This window comes from Lacerta agilis, chromosome 2 (genome assembly GCF_009819535.1).
Source record: "Lacerta agilis isolate rLacAgi1 chromosome 2, rLacAgi1.pri, whole genome shotgun sequence".
Classification (NCBI taxonomy): Eukaryota; Metazoa; Chordata; class Lepidosauria; order Squamata; family Lacertidae; genus Lacerta; species Lacerta agilis.
The window spans coordinates 26706557-26725864 of record NC_046313.1 but is presented as its reverse complement, the minus strand read 5'-3'; the positions used below and the strand labels follow the sequence as shown (position 1 = coordinate 26725864).

The following is a 19308-nucleotide window of genomic DNA, read 5'->3' as shown; positions in this document are numbered from 1 at the left end:
CTGCGGGAGGCAGTGGAGGATAGGCGTGCCTGGCGTGCTCTGGTCCATGGGGTCACGAAGAGTCGGACACGACTGAACTACAACAAGAGAGTGTGGCCCTAAGCTATAGTTTGTTTAGCTTATACGAAAATCCGGCACTGCTTTGAAGTCACATCTTGTTGGGAGGGGGGGGGGAACTTCCACCGAATCTCCTTGCCATGCCCTGTATTTTTCTACAACAAAGGTGGCAACCCAATCAGCAGAGCTTGCCCTTTCCAACCCTAACGCGCGCCTTTCCCTATCCCAGGACGCGTGCGCCCCTTTCCATCACTGAACTACATTGCAGGGAGAGCGAGCGCCCTTGGTCCTCTCGGTGGGGGGCGTGATCAGTGCAGGAGCAACCCAGGAAGTAGTAAGGCGGGAGGTCCGGCTGGAATGGCGGGCAGGGCAGAATCCGAGGTGCGGGTGGCGGAGGAGACGTTGCGCGCCTGGGAACGGTAAACTGCAGCGGAGACGTCAAGTCTCTCTTCCAAGGCGGCAAGCGGGAGCGCGCTATCGCTGGGGGCTACGGGATTTGCATTGTGCTTCCCGGACGGCTAAGTCTGCGGCTCGCTCGTGCGCCACCTCCTGGGCTTGCTGCTGCAGTACTTGCTATTTCACAGGCTTGCCTAATTATCCCCCGGCGACAAGCGCGCCACCTGGGCTGTTCAGGCGCACGTCGTTTTTAGCTCCCTTTTGCATGGTTATAAAATGGCTTTCCTAACGCTGCAGTGCCTCAAGGGACCGTTGCGTTTGGGAGCCAGGAACTAGTCACGTTTCTCGCCTAGCTGCAGCAAAACACCTTCTCGCCCCGAGGAGTAAAAACCTTAACAGCGCGACCATAAGCTGGTTGGTTTACTGGGAAGCCAGCGCCATCGATTCCGAGCGAGCCTGCTTAGGATTTGAGCCTTAGCGCTATCTTTGCTGGTCAATAAACAGCCCGCTCCTGCAGTGCAGTCCTACACGTGTCTCCTTAGCAGCAGGACCCACTGACTTGCCGTAAATTGGTCTGATTCCGGGCCCAGGCAAATGGATTTAGGATTGCAGCATTAGTGCCTCGTGCTGACTGAATAAAAGTTACAAGGTGCCTGATAAACCTTACCAAGAGAAGTTGGTTGGGTTTGGACCTCTGTGTTTAACAACACTCCGAAGGGCAAAAAAAACCAGGTTACCTAATCTGGCCAGCTCTCCTAAATCTGATACGAATCATTCAGTTCCGGCTGGAGGACTTTTGGGCTGGACTACAACTCCCATCAAGCCTAGCAATTGGCTGCACTGGCTGGGGGTTGATGGGACTTGGAGTCCAACAGCATTGGAGCGCCAAAGGTTTCCCCGACCTGAATGTGGCTTTGCAAGGTCAATGGTGAGACAGCGGGTGGAGAAACTTTGGAGGATTGACTCCAGACAGTAAATATACAGTGAAAGGTATGGATATATATATTTGAAAGCAGAATGGTTTGCCTGCTTATGTGTTGTTCCAAATGTAAATATGCATTCCCTGAGATGGAAAACAACAAAAGCAGGCCACTGTCTCCCATCATCTCCCTCCCACACAATTAAAAGATAAAGGTATCTTTTAGTCCTTAATTTGTTTGCGGGGGTTGGAGAGAGGTGTTCTTTGTATTTGTGGAAAGACACATGTGTTGAAGCAAAACGAGCTGGTTTCATAAGCATTCTGGGCCAACAAAGGTCTCCTGTACTTTATGTTCTTATTAGTCTGGAGACAGAGAAGATGTTTGAGTTTTTTAAAAAGAGCTAATTTATATGGTGGAGGCATCGTTGGTGTATACATTTATTGTCCCTCCGCTATCTTAGGGTTAAACAGATTGTGCAGGATTTCAAAAGGCTACAAAAACCTGCAGAACCTTTGAACCAGAGGCCATCAAGGGATAACAGTGAGCAGTGATGCTTCTATCATACTCCCCCAACACATTGGAAATTGCCTGTTCCTGGTCTGTTCTGGTGCTGGAAACAAACAGGTGCTACCTAGTTCTATTATGTTTCATAGTGACCAAGCACAGCTGAAGGCAGATTTAATTGATCAGGACACCCAGGAGTGGCAAAGCACCCCCTCCTTTGCTGGACTGGAGAGAGTTGGAGGAGTGGATCTGTCTTACATCAAAGGAGATGACACAAGAGCCTGTGCTTCACTGGTGGTGCTCAGCTACCCAGAACTTGAGGTAACCATCATAGATCTCCCTTGTTCTATGGCTGAGAATAGAAGGAAGAGTCTTGTTGTTCTGGTAGGCCCTGGGTAACTTTAAATTAGTAGTTCTGTTTGTCTCCAGGCGTTGAAAGTCTGAGGATAAGACGATGGCAGCAGTTCAGGAGTAATTCAACAAGACGTGAGTTTGGGGAGTTTCTGCCAAATTATGATCGCTTGACCGCCATAGACTTATGAGGGTGTTAAGATGGTAATGTGTGTCTAGTCACTTGCTTGAGAATGTGGTCAGCCGCTCTTGCTCATTCTGAGTGAGTTATTCCACAAGGAAATATTTCACTCTGCGTTCTCCCTCGATCTTTTTAGGTCCTGTATGAAGACTGTTGCATGGTAGCTGTGAATGCCCCATATGTGGCAGGTTTCCTGGCCTTCAGAGAAGTCCCTTTTCTTGTGGAGGCCGTGCAGCGGCTAGAGCGAAAAGAGCCTGGTCTCAGGCCCCAGGTGTGATATTTCCCCCCCTCTGCTCAATCAGACCAAGAGTCCCTCTAGTCCAGGCTGTTTTCTTCCCTGCAGTGGCCAACCAGATACCTCCAACAAGCTCACAAGTAGGGCTAGAAAGCAACAGCCCTCTCCTGCTGTGGCTCCCCAGAGGCTGATACCCTGTCATCATCATCATCATCATTATCCCAATTAATTTATATATTGCTTACATGCCGAAATGTCTTCTAAGCAGGTAGCATACTGCTTCTGAACATGGAAGGTTCCCTATTGGTTTCAGCGGCTGCTTTTCTCTTTCCTTCATGGGAAATTGCCACTAAGGACATCTTTTCTGCATAAAAGTTCTGTGCCAACATCTCCTTTGCAGGAGAGCTTGCCAGGCTACCAGCCCCACAAGGCACCTGTGCAAAAAAAGAGGGATTCCACCTATGCTTATTTATACGGCATCTATAAATGAATGCAGATTGCTAAATCAGGATTTGTTGCTCCTAATTTAGTCTGTTGCTCTCTATTTTGATTTTACGTGCTTCTGTTTTAATATTTGGTTAAGTTTCCTTTTATATTGCTGAGTTGTAATCTTAAAAAAAAGTTGCTTTTAGCAACAAATAAGAATAATAAGGTGGATCCAGACTTGATCATACACTGAAATCAGTGGGACTTAAGCAAGCTTTGCTAGATCTGAGCGATGCAGCAGTTGCCAGCCAGGTGCCACTGCCACCCACACCTGTCTGTTTACCTGCTCAGCATATTTCTCCTGCTACACTTCCCATTGGAGCATGTGCACGGAAGCAAGGAGCTGCTGCATCTCGGAGCGCATGCCGAAGGGATCCAGGTGATCTCTAAAATGGCGTGTGTGGAGTCATCCACAAGTGCTACGGGAATTCCCTCACAAAAAAGGTAAGACTGGAGAGGAATATTTGGAACCAGAAGGCTGGTGAGGCCTGAGGAACAGGCACTCTGTCACATGTTCCTTCTGAACTTGAGGTGAGGGAATTGTGTACATTGCTCACTTCCTACCCCTGCAGCTCTACGTCCTCAGAGAGGCATTCCTGGGGTATGGCTCTGTGATTGCATCTCATCTCTTTCAGCATTGGGGGAAGATGGTGTGAATATGTGGGTGCATTCTCTCTCTCACACACACACCCCTTCAGTTATTGCAAACGTCTCCCACCCTACATCACCTGTCACTTAAGTCCTTCTTTGTGGCTTTTCTAGGTCCTTCTCGTAGATGGAAATGGCATTCTCCACCACAGAGGTAAGACTCTTGAACTGGCTTTTTCGTCTAGCAACAATCGGATTTTCCTTCCATATTTGGTGGGTCTGTCATTGCCCCTGGGAGTTCTAGAGATGCCAGCATGGGGAGCTTCTCTCCAGTGCTGGCTCCCATCTTTTACAGGGCCCTTAGGAAAGGTGCCCTCTGTTTACACCCTCTCTCACACAAACACCCCACTCAAAGCAGGTAGACCACTTCCTTGCCACTGTCCCCTCACTCACCCTTTCCCTCTGGACACTGTTCTCCCAAAGGCTGCTCTTATCACTGCTTGCATGCTTGAAGAGAGCAGGTGAAGGAACAGCAGGAAGATGGGAGAGGAGCACCAGCCCCACAACTGGGTGGGGTCCTCCACGGGTACCCTGTTGATGCTGACCCCTGACCCTGGGTCCAGCTCCTTGCAACAGTTTGTAGGCTTGCCTCTTCTGGCGTGCTTTAGCTTTCCTTTGGTGGTTTGGATCTCGCACCCTCATAAAGAGACCCACAGCAAGTTGGAAAGCTCTCTCCCTGCCTTCTTTGCTTCAGCATCTTCTTCCCACTTTTCCTTCGGCAGGCTTCGGCATTGCCTGCCATCTCGGTGTGCTCACAGGCCTCCCCTGCATTGGTGTAGCCAAAAACCTCCTGCAGGTTGATGGTCTGACCAACGACGAGCTGCACAAGGAACAGGTAAGTCCGGGATAGCGATTCTGAGCTCACGTTCCGAACAGCCATCGAGAAGGTTCGTAGATCAATGGCAGAGCATCTACTTTTAACGCAGAGGGCCCCAGGGTGAATCCCCAACATTTCCAGGAAGGGCTAGGATATTTATCTCTGTTTGAAACCCCGGATAGCTGCTGCCAGCCAGTGTTATAAACAAGCTAGAGGGACCAATTCTCTGGCTCAGTTTAAGGAAGCTTTCTATGAATCGTACATCAAGTGAGCCTTTGCTTATTGTCCTCTTGTAGGAATTGTAGGCAGTTTTGCTGGTTTATCTGGACTGCAGTTGCAGTTCTACTACACGTGTGTGTGTGTGTGTGTGTGTGTGTGTGTGTGTGTGTGTGTGCGCAATTAGAAGGGATGCATTGACCGCCACGCACTGTGTCAGGGAGCCAACTACCAATCTTGGATTCCTGACGTGTGTGCATAGACATGCATTTGTTGCATGTACCTGAGAACGGTCTTATGTGTAAGTGTAATGCGTTTTATGCATAGTGAAGTGGCCCCAAAAGGGAAGTAACTCCTCTTTGCGTGGCGTGATCCCTGCAAGAGAGAATTCCACCCAAGCTACTCCTGCCCCAGACTCTTCCTTCAGGTGCTTGCTGTACAGAGCTGCAGGACTTAACAGATGCTTGCAAAGGAAATGCCTGACGAGTGTGATCCCAACCTCTTTTTCTTTTTTTAAATGGTCTCCACTTTCAATTCATAGTCTTTTTCACAGTTCGTTTTCATTTAGCGAGAGACACTTTTGTCATAGACATCTTGCAGTGGGAGGGGGAGGAAGAGGTGGGAAGAGAAATGGGGGTACTGTATTGTTCTTTCGTTCTGTTGCCTATTGTTAGTGCAGAGATTTGTGTCTCACCATCACGTGGGTAGGTCCTTCGTTCATGTATGTATTTATTTTTATTGATAAGGAAAACGATTAGAGGTCCTGAGCTTGGTTGCTTGAGTTCAGTTGCTTGCAGTGTGGCTTGTTTGTATGTATGTGTAGGGGTGGGTGGGGGGTATTAGGTTGTTGGATCCCAACCTCTTAAAGCAGAAGGAATTCTAGGAAGTCACCTCACGTTGATCAAGTTTTTAACCCCATGGACTCGTTTTAGTTGCAACAAACCTATTGTATTCCAGATCCAAGACCTTCAGGCAGGAGGAGACACATTCCCCCTATTGAGTACTTCAGGGAAAATCTTGGGTATGGTAAGTACTGGGGTGCAGAGAGGGGCACTATTGATAGTGAGCTGAGCCCCTACCAAAGGTGTCATCAGGTAGATGGGGAGTAGGCCCTGGTGGATCCTTTGCCTGTACTTGAACCAGGCAGAGGGCCTTCTCGGTAGTGGCACCCTCCCCATGGAACGCCCTCCCATCAGATGTCAAGGAGATAAAGAACTACACAACTTTTAGAAGACATCTGAAGGCAGCCCTGTATCAGCAAGGTTTTGTGTGTGTTTGACGTGTTATTATTTTTTAAAAATATTTTGCTGGAAGCAAAATAAAACCCAGCCAGATGGGTAGGCATAGATAATAAAACTTCTTCTTCTTCTTCTTCTTCTTCTTCTTCTTCTTCTTCTTCTTCTTCTTCTTCTTCTTCTTCTTTATCCTCCTCCATCTGGCAGCAACGAGCCCTGAACTGGCTCCAGTCGCTTTGGCATTTGCACCCAACTCATTGTCACTTATACCATCTCTTGTTCATTTTGTTTTTAAATCTGCCCTAGGCTTTGCGCAGCTACGCCAAGAGCACCAAACCCGTGTACGTCTCTGTGGGCCACAAGATGAGCCTTCTGTCCGCTGTGCAGTTAGTGCACTCCTGCTGCAGGTATCGGGTTCCTGAGCCCATCCGGCAGGTGAGAGCAGGATTTCAGGTGGAATGGTGGTGCTGGCAGCCTCAGGCCAAGGGACCAGCTGAACTGCCAGTTCGCCGTGTCATTTGTAGGCTAGCGCTTCCAGTGGTGGTTGACCTGATGGCCGCTAGAAGGTTGCAAACACGGCGATGACCACCGTCCTGTTGTTTGTCCTCAGCGTCTTGTGTTCTGAGGTTGCTATACGTCCTCAATATGCGGAGGCTTCAGTTTAGGTATCTTGGCTGATGATAGCCATCAAAGCTCTGTCCTCCATGACAGGGCGGTAACCTGCAGGTTTTGGCCTAAATTGCCAAAGCACTCAGAACTTGGACAAGAGCAATCTGTCTCTTCCTTAGCAGGATTAGCAGAGAGACAGAGAGGGATGGGGTGGCAGACACAAGGAGTGGCATGGCAACCTAGCCAGATGGGCAGGGGGGGGGATAAATTATAAAATTGTTGTTGTTGTTATGGCCCACTTTTAGCCCCATCCACTTCTGACTTCTACCCTGCCCACTCCTGGCATGTGACCACCAGCAAATTACGCCTGTCATGGCCGCCGGCCACCTGCCAGCTAGCCAACCTCTGGGCCCCATGCCAACTAAGGGGAGGGTCTTCCTGGCTAACACAGAGTGTAATCCTCTGCTCAGCCGATTCTTCCCTTTTAAATAACTTGCTGCCGCCAGATAAAGCAGGGGAACTTTTTCTGTCTTACTTTCTTTTTTTACAAGACTGCCTTAAACTTACAAGGCTGCCTTAAATCAGGCTTAAACTCTCCCTTGGGGTCTCCCTGAAACTTCTCAAGGTAGTGCAGAGTTTATGGCTCCCAGGTAGGAGGGTGTTTGCAATCAGCCTAGGACCGCCCCCCCCCCCCCCCCGGTTTATGAAAAAGCAAAAGGAGATGACTAAGATTGGATGGGGGAAATATGGCGTTTTAAAGAAAAGGTATTACAGGGAAAGCAATGGAGCAAAATAACAAAATAGATTAAAATGTGATCCTCTTTTCGTCTTCTCTCATTACATGCACTAGAGCTGGTTCTCACTTATTCTCACAAAGCCTTTCCTTATCACACTGAGACCCACCTTGGTCTGCCCACCTCCATACTACAGTGGTACCTCAGGTTACAAACGCTTCAAGTTACAGACTCCGCTAACCTGGAAGTAGTACCTCAGGTTAAGAACTTTACCTCAGGATGAGAACAAAAAATGTGCAGTAGCGGGGGGGGGGGCATTAGCTAAAGTGGCACCTCAGGTTACAAACGCTTCAGGTTACAGACTCCGCTAACCTGGAAGTAGTACCTCAGGTTAAGAACTTTACCTCAGGATGAGAACAAAAAATGTGCGGTAGCGGGGGGGGGGGGGCCATTAGCTAAAGTGGTACTTCAGGTTACAAACGCTTCAGGTTACAGACTCCGCTAACCTGGAAGTAGTACCTCAGGTTAAGAACTTTACCTCAGGATGAGAACAAAAAATGTGCAGTAGCGGGGGGGGGGCATTAGCTAAAGTGGTACTTCAGGTTACAAACGCTTCAGGTTACAGACTCCGCTAACCTGGAAGTAGTACCTCAGGTTAAGAACTTTACCTCAGGATGAGAACAAAAAATGCGTGGTAGCGGGGGGGGGCATTAGCTAAAGTGGTACCTCAGGTTAAGAACAGTTTCAGGTTAAGAACGGACCTCCGGAACGAATTAAGTTCTTAACCAGAGGCACCACTGTATGCTAACTGCTTTAAAAAAAAAAAAAAAAAAACTTTGTTTATCTGCCCCCACTTTATATCTTCAGTTCTTCCTGCCAGGCTGCACAAGTTCACCTTCTAATCCCCAAATGGATGTATGAGGTAGTATACAGCATTTCATAAAAGCAAGGCTCAATTCCTTCACAACCTCCAAGGTAGGGAATCGCCGACCCACAAGATGAATTGGACCTGCCAAAGCTCCCCATTTTGTTTTGTGAGGCCGTTTTAGCTAAGCCATGCCCATGCGTGCATTACGTATGACATGGGCCAGATCCAGCACTCTGGCCATTACATCATACCAGCTGTTCCTTCTACTTTCCAAGCACGTATGTGCATGCCCTTTTAGCAAGCTGCTTTTTATTACGGGATTTGTTTACTAGGAATTGCTTTTACTAGGAAAGCCAGTGTGGTGTAGTGGTTAAGAGCGGTGGACTTGTAATCTGGTGAGCTGGGTTCACTTCCCCACTCCTCCACATGCAGCTGCTGGGTGACCTTGGGCTAGCCACACTTCTTTGAAGTCTCTCAGCCTCACTCACCTCACAGAGTGTTGGTTGTGGGGGAGGAAGGGAAAGGACAATGTTAGCTGCTTTGAGACTCCTTAGGGTAGTGATAAAGCGGGATATCAAATCCAAACTCTTCTTCTTCTTTTGGGCTTGCTCCATCCATAACTGCTTAGCAAATCATGAAACACCGTCCCCAAGAGATGTTCCCCTTTTAGGAACGCACTGGATCGTTAAGATCTTTGCAAATTTCCTATCCCAGGCATGTCCAAAGTCCATTTCAGGGGCCTAATCCGGTTCACGGGTTGGTTCAAACTGGCCCCTGTAGCAGTTTACTTCCTGGGTTAAAATCCTAAAAAAGCTCAACAACTCTTTGGTTGGCCCTTTGGTCGGCCCTCACGGACCTTCACTTCATCAAATATGGCCCTCTTTGAAAAAAAGTTTGGACACCACTGTCCTAGCCAATGACACCCCTTTGTCAATCATGCCACTGCATCAAGGGGCGCAATTTGCTTTTACTGAGAAAACTATAGGGTGCCCAACTATAGGTGGATGAAGTCTCCCACCGAATTTCACGCCTGGGTGTTCCTGGAGTGCAGGATTTTACATCACTGCATGATATATTACTGCCTACGATGCAGGTGGAGGTTGCCCACGAATAACTGGCAAACCTGCACATCAGCAGGCTTAAATGGCGAACATGAGGATAAAAGGAGTAGACTAAATTGTCCACCTCCTTTCTAAGGCCTCTCTGTTCTTGACATGGAAATGCCTTGCCAGCTGCAGTCCCTTTGAGAGGCTGTGCCCTCGCTGTCTGGCTGAATAGCTCTAGCAGCATTGCTCACATCACCAGACTGCGGTGCTGGCTAAGGACCCTGCAAGAGGGTCTGCAGAAGCTACCAGTTGAGAATACAGCCAGAAGGTGGCAGTGCTAGACCATCTTTCTTAACCTGGAAGCTGCATTTGAGCAGTGGGAGATTGTAGACTGGTGCGTGGGCAATCAGGCATGCCGATAGCCTGTGCCTTTGCTGACTGCAAGGTAGGAAGAAGTTCAGGAGAAGCGGTTTCTCCCTTCCCTGCAGCACTCTGTGAGGAGATGCTGCACCCAGGGCCCAGCTACTAAAACCGCAGGGAACGTGCGTAGTTGGGGCTCCTTCTTGATCTGTGGTTGCTTCACACGTGCATGCATGTGCTCACCATTTATTGGCTACAGCATTGCCTAAGAAGCCATAATAGTTCAAGCATCAGAGGGAGGGAACGAGAGGGAGAGGAAAAACGCTTACGCTGCACCACATCAGCACAAATACAAGGCCTTTCGGTGTGATCGGCTTGCGTTTCCAAGTCACCAAGTGTTCAGTGATCCCAGGTTTCTTGTGCACTTGTGAACTAGCCATGAATGGAGCTCATTCCAATGTATTTTGGGGGGGGGGACTGCTCCAGTGTTTTTGTTTATTGCCCCACATCTCACAACCCTTTAGTAATGGTGGGCTGCTTTACCCCTACCCCTGCTCTCACTACTACACAGGAGAAGGAGAAGGTCCTCTGTCCAAAAAAGAGCAGGAGGAAAGCTTGCTGTGTAATTTTAGGCCCTTCTTTCCATGCTTCCCAGCACTGGAATGAAACAGACTCCAGTCCAGTGGCAACAGAACTTCCAAGCTCCACAGTCTCCATCCATGCCCCGGGCTGATGTGCCCAAATCTCTTCCCAAAATACTCCCGGCATAACCTCCAGCCCCTAATGCTGCTGCTGCAACTAGTCTATTCCAAAAATAGGTGTGATCTGGGGGGATTATTAAGGCAACATGATCCATCTTATTGATTAGCCTCTTGGTTTAATAAGCCGGGTTAAGCTGACTCTTAGCGCGGTGCTAGGAGTGAAGACTGGCAAGACTTTTTTTTTTGCAATCTAAAAGGACAATGATGCATCAGATAAATTTGCTTTAGGAGTGTCTCCCAAACCCAGGCTACCAAAAGTGAAATGAAGGTAGCTCTTGATGCTGCTACCAGTTAGTATAACACTCGATAAACTAGAAATGAAATTCCCCAGGTTCTGTTGAAATATACTGGAATACCTTGAAATCCACTGGTTATGAACCCATTTGGACCACTAGGGACTGGAAGTCCCTGGTTGTGAATTTCATTGCAAAGCCAACTTTTTAATCAAAGAAGCAGAGTTATTTGTCAGCTGGGTGTAAGATGAGAGAAATTCCTCCGGTGAAAGAGTTCCACCTAGAGCCATTTTTCATTTTCACTCCAAATGGATAGATTTATTTTGGAAGGACGGGGTGACTTTTAGCTTCTACTGTAGCATATAACACAGCTTACTTGTTTGAGCCATCTAGATTCCCTTGTCCCGAAGGGAATTATGGTATGGAGCTGAATGATGGGAACTAATTTTGGTAGAAAAGTGTAGGAGAAGGAATCTCAAAGCTTGTCGTAGTTAACCTTCCCAATGGGGAGGGATGCTGGTAGCCGGCAGGCATTGAAAAGCAGCACCTTGCAAAATCCCCCTACCTGTGCCTCTTAATCTAACTCTTATTAAAGGTACAGGCATCCTGTCGCAGTATGGGCCTGACAAGCTCTAATGGAACCTAAGAAGCAATTGGGCTGAGGGCTTGATACAATCAGCCATGTCACATTTGACCACAGTTCCCATTGCATACAAAGACTAACGCTGCCTCTGCGTACACATGTAAGCTTCTCTCTCTTCAAAGGTATTAGTTGAGCTGCAGTGGTATTAAAGAATATTATCCAGTTATAGTGGGGAAGAGGAAATCTTCATTTTTAGCATTCCCCAGTGAAAGTGGAGGAGCCAACTTTGCCTTGGGCAAAAGAGGAGAAGATGCTTGAGGGAGTGCAGGACAACTGTGTAGCTACATGGAGGAGAGGGAAAGATGCCTAGCTGGGGGACAGGAAGAGCTGGCTCTGCAGAGGGCAAGGAGCCTGGCTGCTGGGGACCCCCAATTGCCAAGGCGATGGGAGGGAGACTCTACCAGGGATGCTTTAATAGGAGCAGCTGCACTATGTTTGGGGGAGAAGAAGGACGACGGCTGAATGCCATGTATTGGCTTGATATAGTTTACGAAAACCAGTGGTTAACAACAACAGAAAGGAAGGAAGTTAACCTGTCCAAATATGGGCAAACCAACTTTGTCCTGCGGAGTGCTGCAGAAACTCGATCCCAAGTGATAGGGGTTGGGGAGGCAGATTATTCTGTGGTATTTGGGAAGCCTGGAAGATGGTGAAACTGGGTATTGGTTTGTACATCAGGCCTAAGCATTGCAAATGGAGCCCTTCCCTTGCTGCCCCCATGGATTCAGTTTACAACATGCAGGCTTGGGAGATCTAGGGCATGCATGGGGTATATTGTGCCCAAGGCCTTCTGCTGGCTCATGGCATGAAATGAGACCTTCCTCAGATAACTCTGTAGGCATGGCAGGGAGAGTCTGAGCTGTACTATACAAGTTACAATAGGTGCCTCTAAGCCCTGGCAAAGGCCAATGGCAATTCAGAGGGGCTGGAGACTTGTGTGCAGGCCTAAGGTGGCCTGGCAAGATCTGTTCTGAATCTTGGCTGACCAACCACAGGAAATGATAACCCGTTCTCAGCCCTGTTCTCAGCCCTGGCACATGGCACAGGGACTATCTCAAATGACTGCTGGTCAAACACACCAAATCTTTGCCCCAAGTGGTGTGAGAAGTGGGCAGAAATTGGGAAGGGCAGGTTGTGGGATGTCTTTATTGTCTACCACCTTGTGAGCTGAGTTAGTGGCAGCAATTTCCCCCGCAAGGGTGATGAGCCCATTCAGATGGTTCGTCCTTGGACGTTTATTGGACCTCTGTTGTTGTTCAGTCGTTCAGTCGTGTCCAACTCTTCGTGACCCCATGGACCAGAGCACGCCAGGCACGCCTATCCTTCACTGCCTCCCGCAGTTTGGCCAAACTCATGTTAGTAGCTTCGAGAACACTGTCCAATCATCTCATCCTCTGTCGTCCCCTTCTCCTTGTGCCCTCCATCTTTCCCAACATCAGGGTCATTTCCAGGGAGTCTTCTCTTCTCATGAGGTGGCCAAAGTACTGGAGCCTCAACTTCAGGATCTGTCCTTCTAGTGAGCACTCAGGGCTGATTTCTTTAAGGATGGATAGGTTTGATCTTCTTGCAGTCCATGGGACTCTCAAGAGTCTCCTCCAGCACCATAATTCAAAAGCATCAATTCTTCGGCGATCAGCCTTCTTGATGGTCCAGCTCTCACTTCCATACATTACTACTGGGAAAACCATAGCATGTACCAAACGGACATTTGTCGGCAAGGTGATGTCTCTGCTTTTTAAGATGTTGTCTAGGTTTGTCATTGCTTTCCTCCCAAGAAGCAGGCGTCTTCTAATTTCGTGACTGCTGTCACCATCTGCAGTGATCATGGAACCCAAGAAAGTAAAATCTCTCACTGCCTCCATTTCTTCCCCTTCTATTTGCCAGGAGGTGATAGGACCAGTGGCCATGATCTTAGTTTTTAGATGTTGAGCTTCAGACCATATTTTGCGCTCTCCTCTTTCCCCCGCCATTAAAAGGTTCTTCAATTCCTCCTCACTTTCTGCCATCAAGGTTGTATCATCAGCATATCTGAGGTTGTTGATATTGGACCTCATGGGTTCCTAAATCTTTCCAAGGAGGAAAGCTGATGATCCCGTTGCAACCCTGGTCTTGCTGTCAGGTTTATTTGTTATTAAAAGCATTGCTGTAATTATTGACAATTATTTTATTATATACACCACTTAAATATTTTTTTCTGAGTAAGCAATCTATAATTCCCCCCCTATATATATATATATATAAATCAATAAACCCAGCCAGACTACAAGGCTTCCACCAAGTATTGGCTTGTTCTAGAATTAGGAAGTGATTCCCCTGGGAAGCCTAGTGAAATATGTTCCCCAAGGAAGCACGTGACAACCCATGATGAGAATTTTGTCCCATTGGCTCTCTGCTATTTCACTCAACTCAGCCATTTTGGCAGCATGCGCCTGCTCACATCACTTCATTCTGAACACTGAACTGGCACACCTGCTGTTTGAGCCGGCGAATCAGTCAAAAACTTTCACATACATACATACATACTTACATACATGCACGTGCTCACATACAATATATTCATAGCCTAGAAGTAACTGCTTGAATCTCCTTTGGGAAATCTCTAACCTGCTGAACAAGTCATAGGTATAGAAGACCGTTTTCTCCCAAGTTATTCAGAAGTCACTTCCCATTGAATCAAGGCATGGATTAGGGAAGGCTCACAGCAGCTCATGCCTGCAGAGCACATTCTGTGAATGCAGAAGGTCAAATCCCCATCGTTTTAACTTTTAGACGGGGTCAGGTCAGAAGTGACGGTGAGAAAGATGGCTTCCAGAGTGGAGACAACCAAGGCTAAGTGGGCACAGGGTAGCCTGACCCTTCTACAAGGCCTCTGGGTTTGTTCCTTGATTTCAATGCCCGTTCTGTTAAAAAAAAAATGGCACCCATGGCAGTAGATAGGTGTCAGGGATGTGTTTTGCTGCCTAATTGCTTGAGCCAGATTGGAGCGCAGCCTGGAATTAATAGGGAGGCCTTGTGGTGAGTTGTTGGGTGCGAGGTCAGTCCAGAAAATTTTCCTCAGATGGTTGGCCTAAGCATGGACAGGGCTGGGATTTGGGCGTTTCTTCTTCCTTGTTCATTAGGTATTATTTATTCCTCCTCATCCCACCACAAGCTCCTCAGATACAACCGCAGACACCAGCCAGCCAAAACAAACTGTCCACCCCGCTTCTGTTTTCTGCCCTGATTCCAGGCCGACATAAGATCCAGAGAGTACATCCGGAAACATTTGGAAGCCGTCTCTGCATCACCTCAGCCAGAGAGGTAGGTGTGGGCGATTGGGTGGGATGCATGGCCGCGCATCCCCTTCGGGCAATCTGCTTTTTTAATGCTCTTCGGTAATGGCATTAAAGGGACAGCTAGGGTAACGTGGCAAGGTGAAACGACCGCAGGGCCCACACGGCCTCCGGGAGCAGGCTATTTCCAGCAAAGCACAGTGTTGCGCCGTGTGTTCTCTGGGGAATCACGTGGCTCCGCGCTGGGCATGGCAGAAATGTGTTTGGTTCGCATTTGCCTTCAGAAGGTCACGGAGGATTTGCTATCCTTTGAGCGAATGCAACAGAAGCCAGTGTTGGCAGTGCAGAAAAATGCAAGTCCTGAAACGGATGGGGTGGGCAGAAGGTAGAGTTCTGGGTGCTCTGCAGTAGATTTGCCAACAGTTTCTTTCCCGATTCCCATTTCTTCTACAATCGCAAACAGCAAAAATGCTTCACACAACCTGCCCTTATGAGTTAGGCTACTGAGAAGATGAAGAAAGCTTGGGGAGAAACCCTCAAGTGGATTTTTGTGTGTGACAGGATTGTGTAACTCAGTTTCTGGCACTGTGAAAACCAATTCTTGGGCTGAGCATGTGCTTTGAGCTACCCTGTTGCCTCGTTTTCTGTTGCCACTATGTTGAACCCAGTTTCATTTGGTTCTTGTAACGAAACCAATGTTGATCCTGCAAGCCTGGAGGCTGCCCATTCCAGTTCAGAGTTGCAGGACTCTGGCTGCTCTGGGCATTGAGACTGCTGCATCTTCTTCTATGCTGTGTTAAATCCGCAGTCACCCAGGTGATGTTTTGCTCCTACAAACCAACCCACGTCACTCCGGCTTGCAGCCAGGGCAGATCTGCTCTGCTCGGAGGGGGAGGGTGGAGTTTAGGAGGATAGTTGATGAGGAAAGGGATTAATCTCTGAATGGTGCAGCAAAACTTTTAAAAAGCATTTGACCTAGCATGGTGGGGAGGGACAGATTAGGTGCTGTGGATCAGGCAACAAAAGGTTGTGGTCTGGCCCTGTTTGTCACTCTGCCCCAAACCCTGCTTTCATTCCATTTCATTTCTGCTTCATTCCAGATCTGCAATCCAAATGTGATACTATGTCCAAATAATAAGCCAGAATCCTTTTTTTAAAAAAACGCTGTCCTTATTATTGTCCTTTCACTGCACTTATGACCTGCCTGTTATGTGTAGTGGCTTCATTTTCAGCCCTTGGACTCATTTGCAGCCTAGAATGCCCACTGACCCTGGGACAACCTCCATTCATAATAATCAAGCCTTACCTTAGAGGGGATGAGGGTGGCGCTGTGGTCTAAACCACAGAGCCTAGGGCTTGCCAATCAGAAGGTCGGTGGTTCAAATCCCCGCGACGGGCTGAGCTCCCATTGCTCGGTCCCTGCTCCTGCCCACCTAGCAGTTTGAAAGCACGTCAAAGTGCAAGTAGATAAATGGGTACCGCTCTGGCGGGAAGGTAAATGGCGTTTCCGTGTGCTGCTCTGGTTCGCCAGAAGCGGCTTAGTCATGCTGGCCACATGACCCAGAAGCTGTACGCCGGCTTCCTCAGCCAGTAAAGCAAGATGAGTGCCGCAACCCCAGAGTCGTCCGTGACTGGGCCTAATGGTCAGGGGTACCTTTACCTTTACCTTACCTTAGAGGTTAAAGGCAGCCAGGGAAGCTGTTTTGGAGATGCTCCCCCTCCGTAATCTGACAGTTGCCTTCAGGCTAAAGCTCTTGGAGGAGCAGGGATCCTAATCCTGGCAGGGAGGGAGTGATAGGCGTTTTAAGTGAGTGCAAGTGTCAGCCCCCCTGAAAGGCTATTAGCATTTATCCGAAGGTGGGATAATGGAAGAGGTGAAGATGAAGCAGGCCAAGTCCCTCTGCAGAGAGCTGACAAATTGCCCTCCTACCCTTTGGAGCCTGATGCATGCAGGATTCTGCCTTCATTCAGGGCACTGGGGTTTGAGAACCATCTGCCACCATCCCAGCTGTTGCTGTCTCTGTTCAGCTCAAGGGGTCCTGAGCGCAGGATACGCCCCCAGCATGCGCTGCCCCAGGCCAAGGCTCTTGTGCCCTCCCATCCCATGCTTGCTGCTCCTGCTTTTTATGCTACGCCTAGTTGTGTGTGCATGTGTGTGTGCATGTGCTGGGAATGTTTACCAGGGCTGCAAGTTTTTAACAGGTTTGCGTTGCTCACCATAACCCCCAAATGGCGCTGTGCTTGATCTATTCTGGATTCAGGAAAGGTACATGAGAGGTAGATTCCCTCCACCCACCCCAGATCGTGGATTCCTTGGTGCTTTTCGTTCTCTGCTCCTTTTACACATTCTAGCCTAAAAAGGGAAAGACACTCTGGTGTAGGTGCTTATTCTGCCCACACCTTCCCAGAGGTGCAAGCTATTTTGATGCCTTGGATTTCACCTCTTTATTGCTGCCGTTTGCCCCGGTCATAGGTTTCCAACAAGGCTCACAGGGCAGGGGCAGAGCTGGGCAGCAGCACACGTTTGAGATGGAAATCCTGTTCCAACCAAGAAAAATACTGCATGCCATCTCTGCTTAGACCCTGATTTCTCTAGTGCCCGGGAGGGTGTGCGTATGCAGTTCCAGGGCTACTGTTCTGCACAATTCTGATATGTAGGGGGCACCCACAGAGGCACACTGCCCTATGGCTGATCTTGTGGGGGCTACGTCTCAGAAGTGGGAATGGCTTAAATGCAAAAGGCCACAAGCAAGGGCTGCAGTTCTCAAGGCTGCCTTCCGAGAGCCTTTACCATCAACTATTCCGCGCTGTCTTAAATCATGCCTTATCATTCATTATTGATTATTCAGTTCAGGAAAAAAACAAATTAATTTTTTATTGAAGGACAAGTAGGGGTGGGGCGCAGTGTCCTGGGGAATCACAAAAAGCTTTTTAGATCACAGTGTTGCAGCAGGAGGCCAGTAAGGAAAAACGTCCTTCATTGTGTGTGTGTGTGTGTGTGTGTCCCCTGCGGGGTTGAATGTGGCAGGTTGTGGGGTCCGCAAAAAAACTTTTGGCATCGAAGCAGGGGACCCTCAAGAGCAATGTGTGTGTTTTTAAACAGGGTTGGAGAACATTTTTCAGCCTGAGGGCCCCATGCACTTCTGGGCAACTTTCCAAGGGCCGTATCCCTGTGATAGGTTGGACTTGAGAGAAATATGAGGAAATGTAAACTTTACCCTGGTGCATTAGGCTTGTTTCTACACACACACACACACACACACACACACACACACACACACCGCTTCTCTATCCCCCCATCCAGACAAGGAAGAGATACTAACAGAGTTCTAGTATTTATTTTAGCTGGAGTACGAAGCAGGACAAGGAGAAGTAGAGTTCTGAGGGATAACTAGAGAGGCCTAGAGGGCCGCAAATGCCCGCCGCCATTTTAAAAGATGGGCACATTGAGAGGGAACCCACAAAAAACATTTGCAATCATGGACCTGTGCACACATACTGAAAATAAATGAATAATGCTAACAACAACAACAACAACTTTGTGGTGGGGAGTTTTGTGAGGGAGTGGGGCAGCCTACGGCCTGCAGGGCATAGCTTAGCCACTCCTTGTCTGGTATGAGCTGTGCCAAGTTGCAAGGCCTGAATCCGTCTGTGTCCCCCCCCCCCAAGTGGACGTTGTTGTTTAGGGCACTTTTCTTTAGCAAGCCAGTGCACTTTGACTGAGAAGTCCTATTGCATTTTGAAGGGCTTTACTAGAAAGTAAATGAGCTGAGGATTGCCGCTTCTGTTCCTCCAGGCATCACAGCAGCTGCCTACAAATACAGAAACCTGTGGCTGTAGGAACTGTTCCCGTCAATATGTAATCTCCAAATAGTGGCTTTTGTTGAGATACTGAAAATGTTACTCGAATAGGCTAATTAATTAGCTAACGGCAAGGCTGTTGTTGAATTTTTTTAAAAAAACTTCTAATTTGTTTGGCAGCTGTGGAAGTGTTCGTTCTTCCCCCCTCTTTTTAATACCTCCTCTCCTCTCTAGGATGAGTGAAGATGCAGACTCTGAACATTAATGAAGCATTGAGGACGTTCTTCAAAACCTCTTTCTCTAGGACAAGTGACAGAACAACCTCCCAGCTGCCTTGCGACTCCTGCTGACTTCCCTGTGCAGACGTTCAGCAGAAGGAACAACGGAGCTTCAGTGCCCTGATCCCCCAGTCATACAGCTGGGAAAAACTCTGTTGGTTACCAGAACCCAGATTAGATGCAATGTTAGTTGCACAAAGAAGAAAATGTACACAGCGCTACTGCAATGGGAGTAGGTAAAAGTTCAAATCCGTGTGTCGGGGCAATGGGAATAGCATTTGTGGGGACCCTGGGAGTGAAGTTTAACTCTTTCCTTGCCTACCAGAGTCCCATCTCTCCCCCCAAAGCTGCTATTTGCATTTCAGAGGAAGGACTTGTTTACACTTCCGCTTCCCCTTTGCCTAGAAAGCACGGGGCCGAGCAGTTTTGCACTTGACCTTTGTCCCGCAGCTTTCCCCTGAAAAATCCACTCTTCGGTGCTAAATCAGAACAAACAGCAAACCTAGTTCCAATTAGCCTTAAGTTCCCACTGGCACTAATAGAAATGCAAATAGTTATATTGGAGAAGCAGGTCTTCTCGGAACCACAACAGAGTTCAAGTCCCCCTCCTCAACATGGTCTTGAGGCTGCTCCCTCTTCCCTGCGAGCGAATTGCAT

General features: G+C 48.3%; 1 protein-coding gene across 2 annotated transcripts; it reads left to right on the top strand.

The window, feature by feature from the left end:
- The first annotated feature begins 376 nt into the window (after positions 1-376).
- On the top strand, positions 377-18790 carry ENDOV (endonuclease V). Of its 2 annotated transcripts, none has more exons than XM_033139002.1 (9): positions 377-476; positions 2027-2198; positions 2546-2680; positions 3893-3932; positions 4501-4613; positions 5769-5837; positions 6353-6481; positions 14530-14600; positions 18608-18790. In XM_033139002.1, the coding sequence occupies exons 1-9, from the start codon at positions 415-417 to the stop codon at positions 18636-18638; spliced, it is 822 nt and encodes a 273-aa protein (XP_032994893.1). In that variant the 5' UTR covers positions 377-414; the 3' UTR covers positions 18639-18790. The 2 variants fall into 2 exon arrangements, with proteins under 2 accessions (XP_032994893.1, XP_032994894.1); XM_033139003.1 differs by lacking the exon at positions 18608-18790 and adding an exon at positions 15673-15715.
- Positions 18791-19308: the final 518 nt, after the last annotated feature.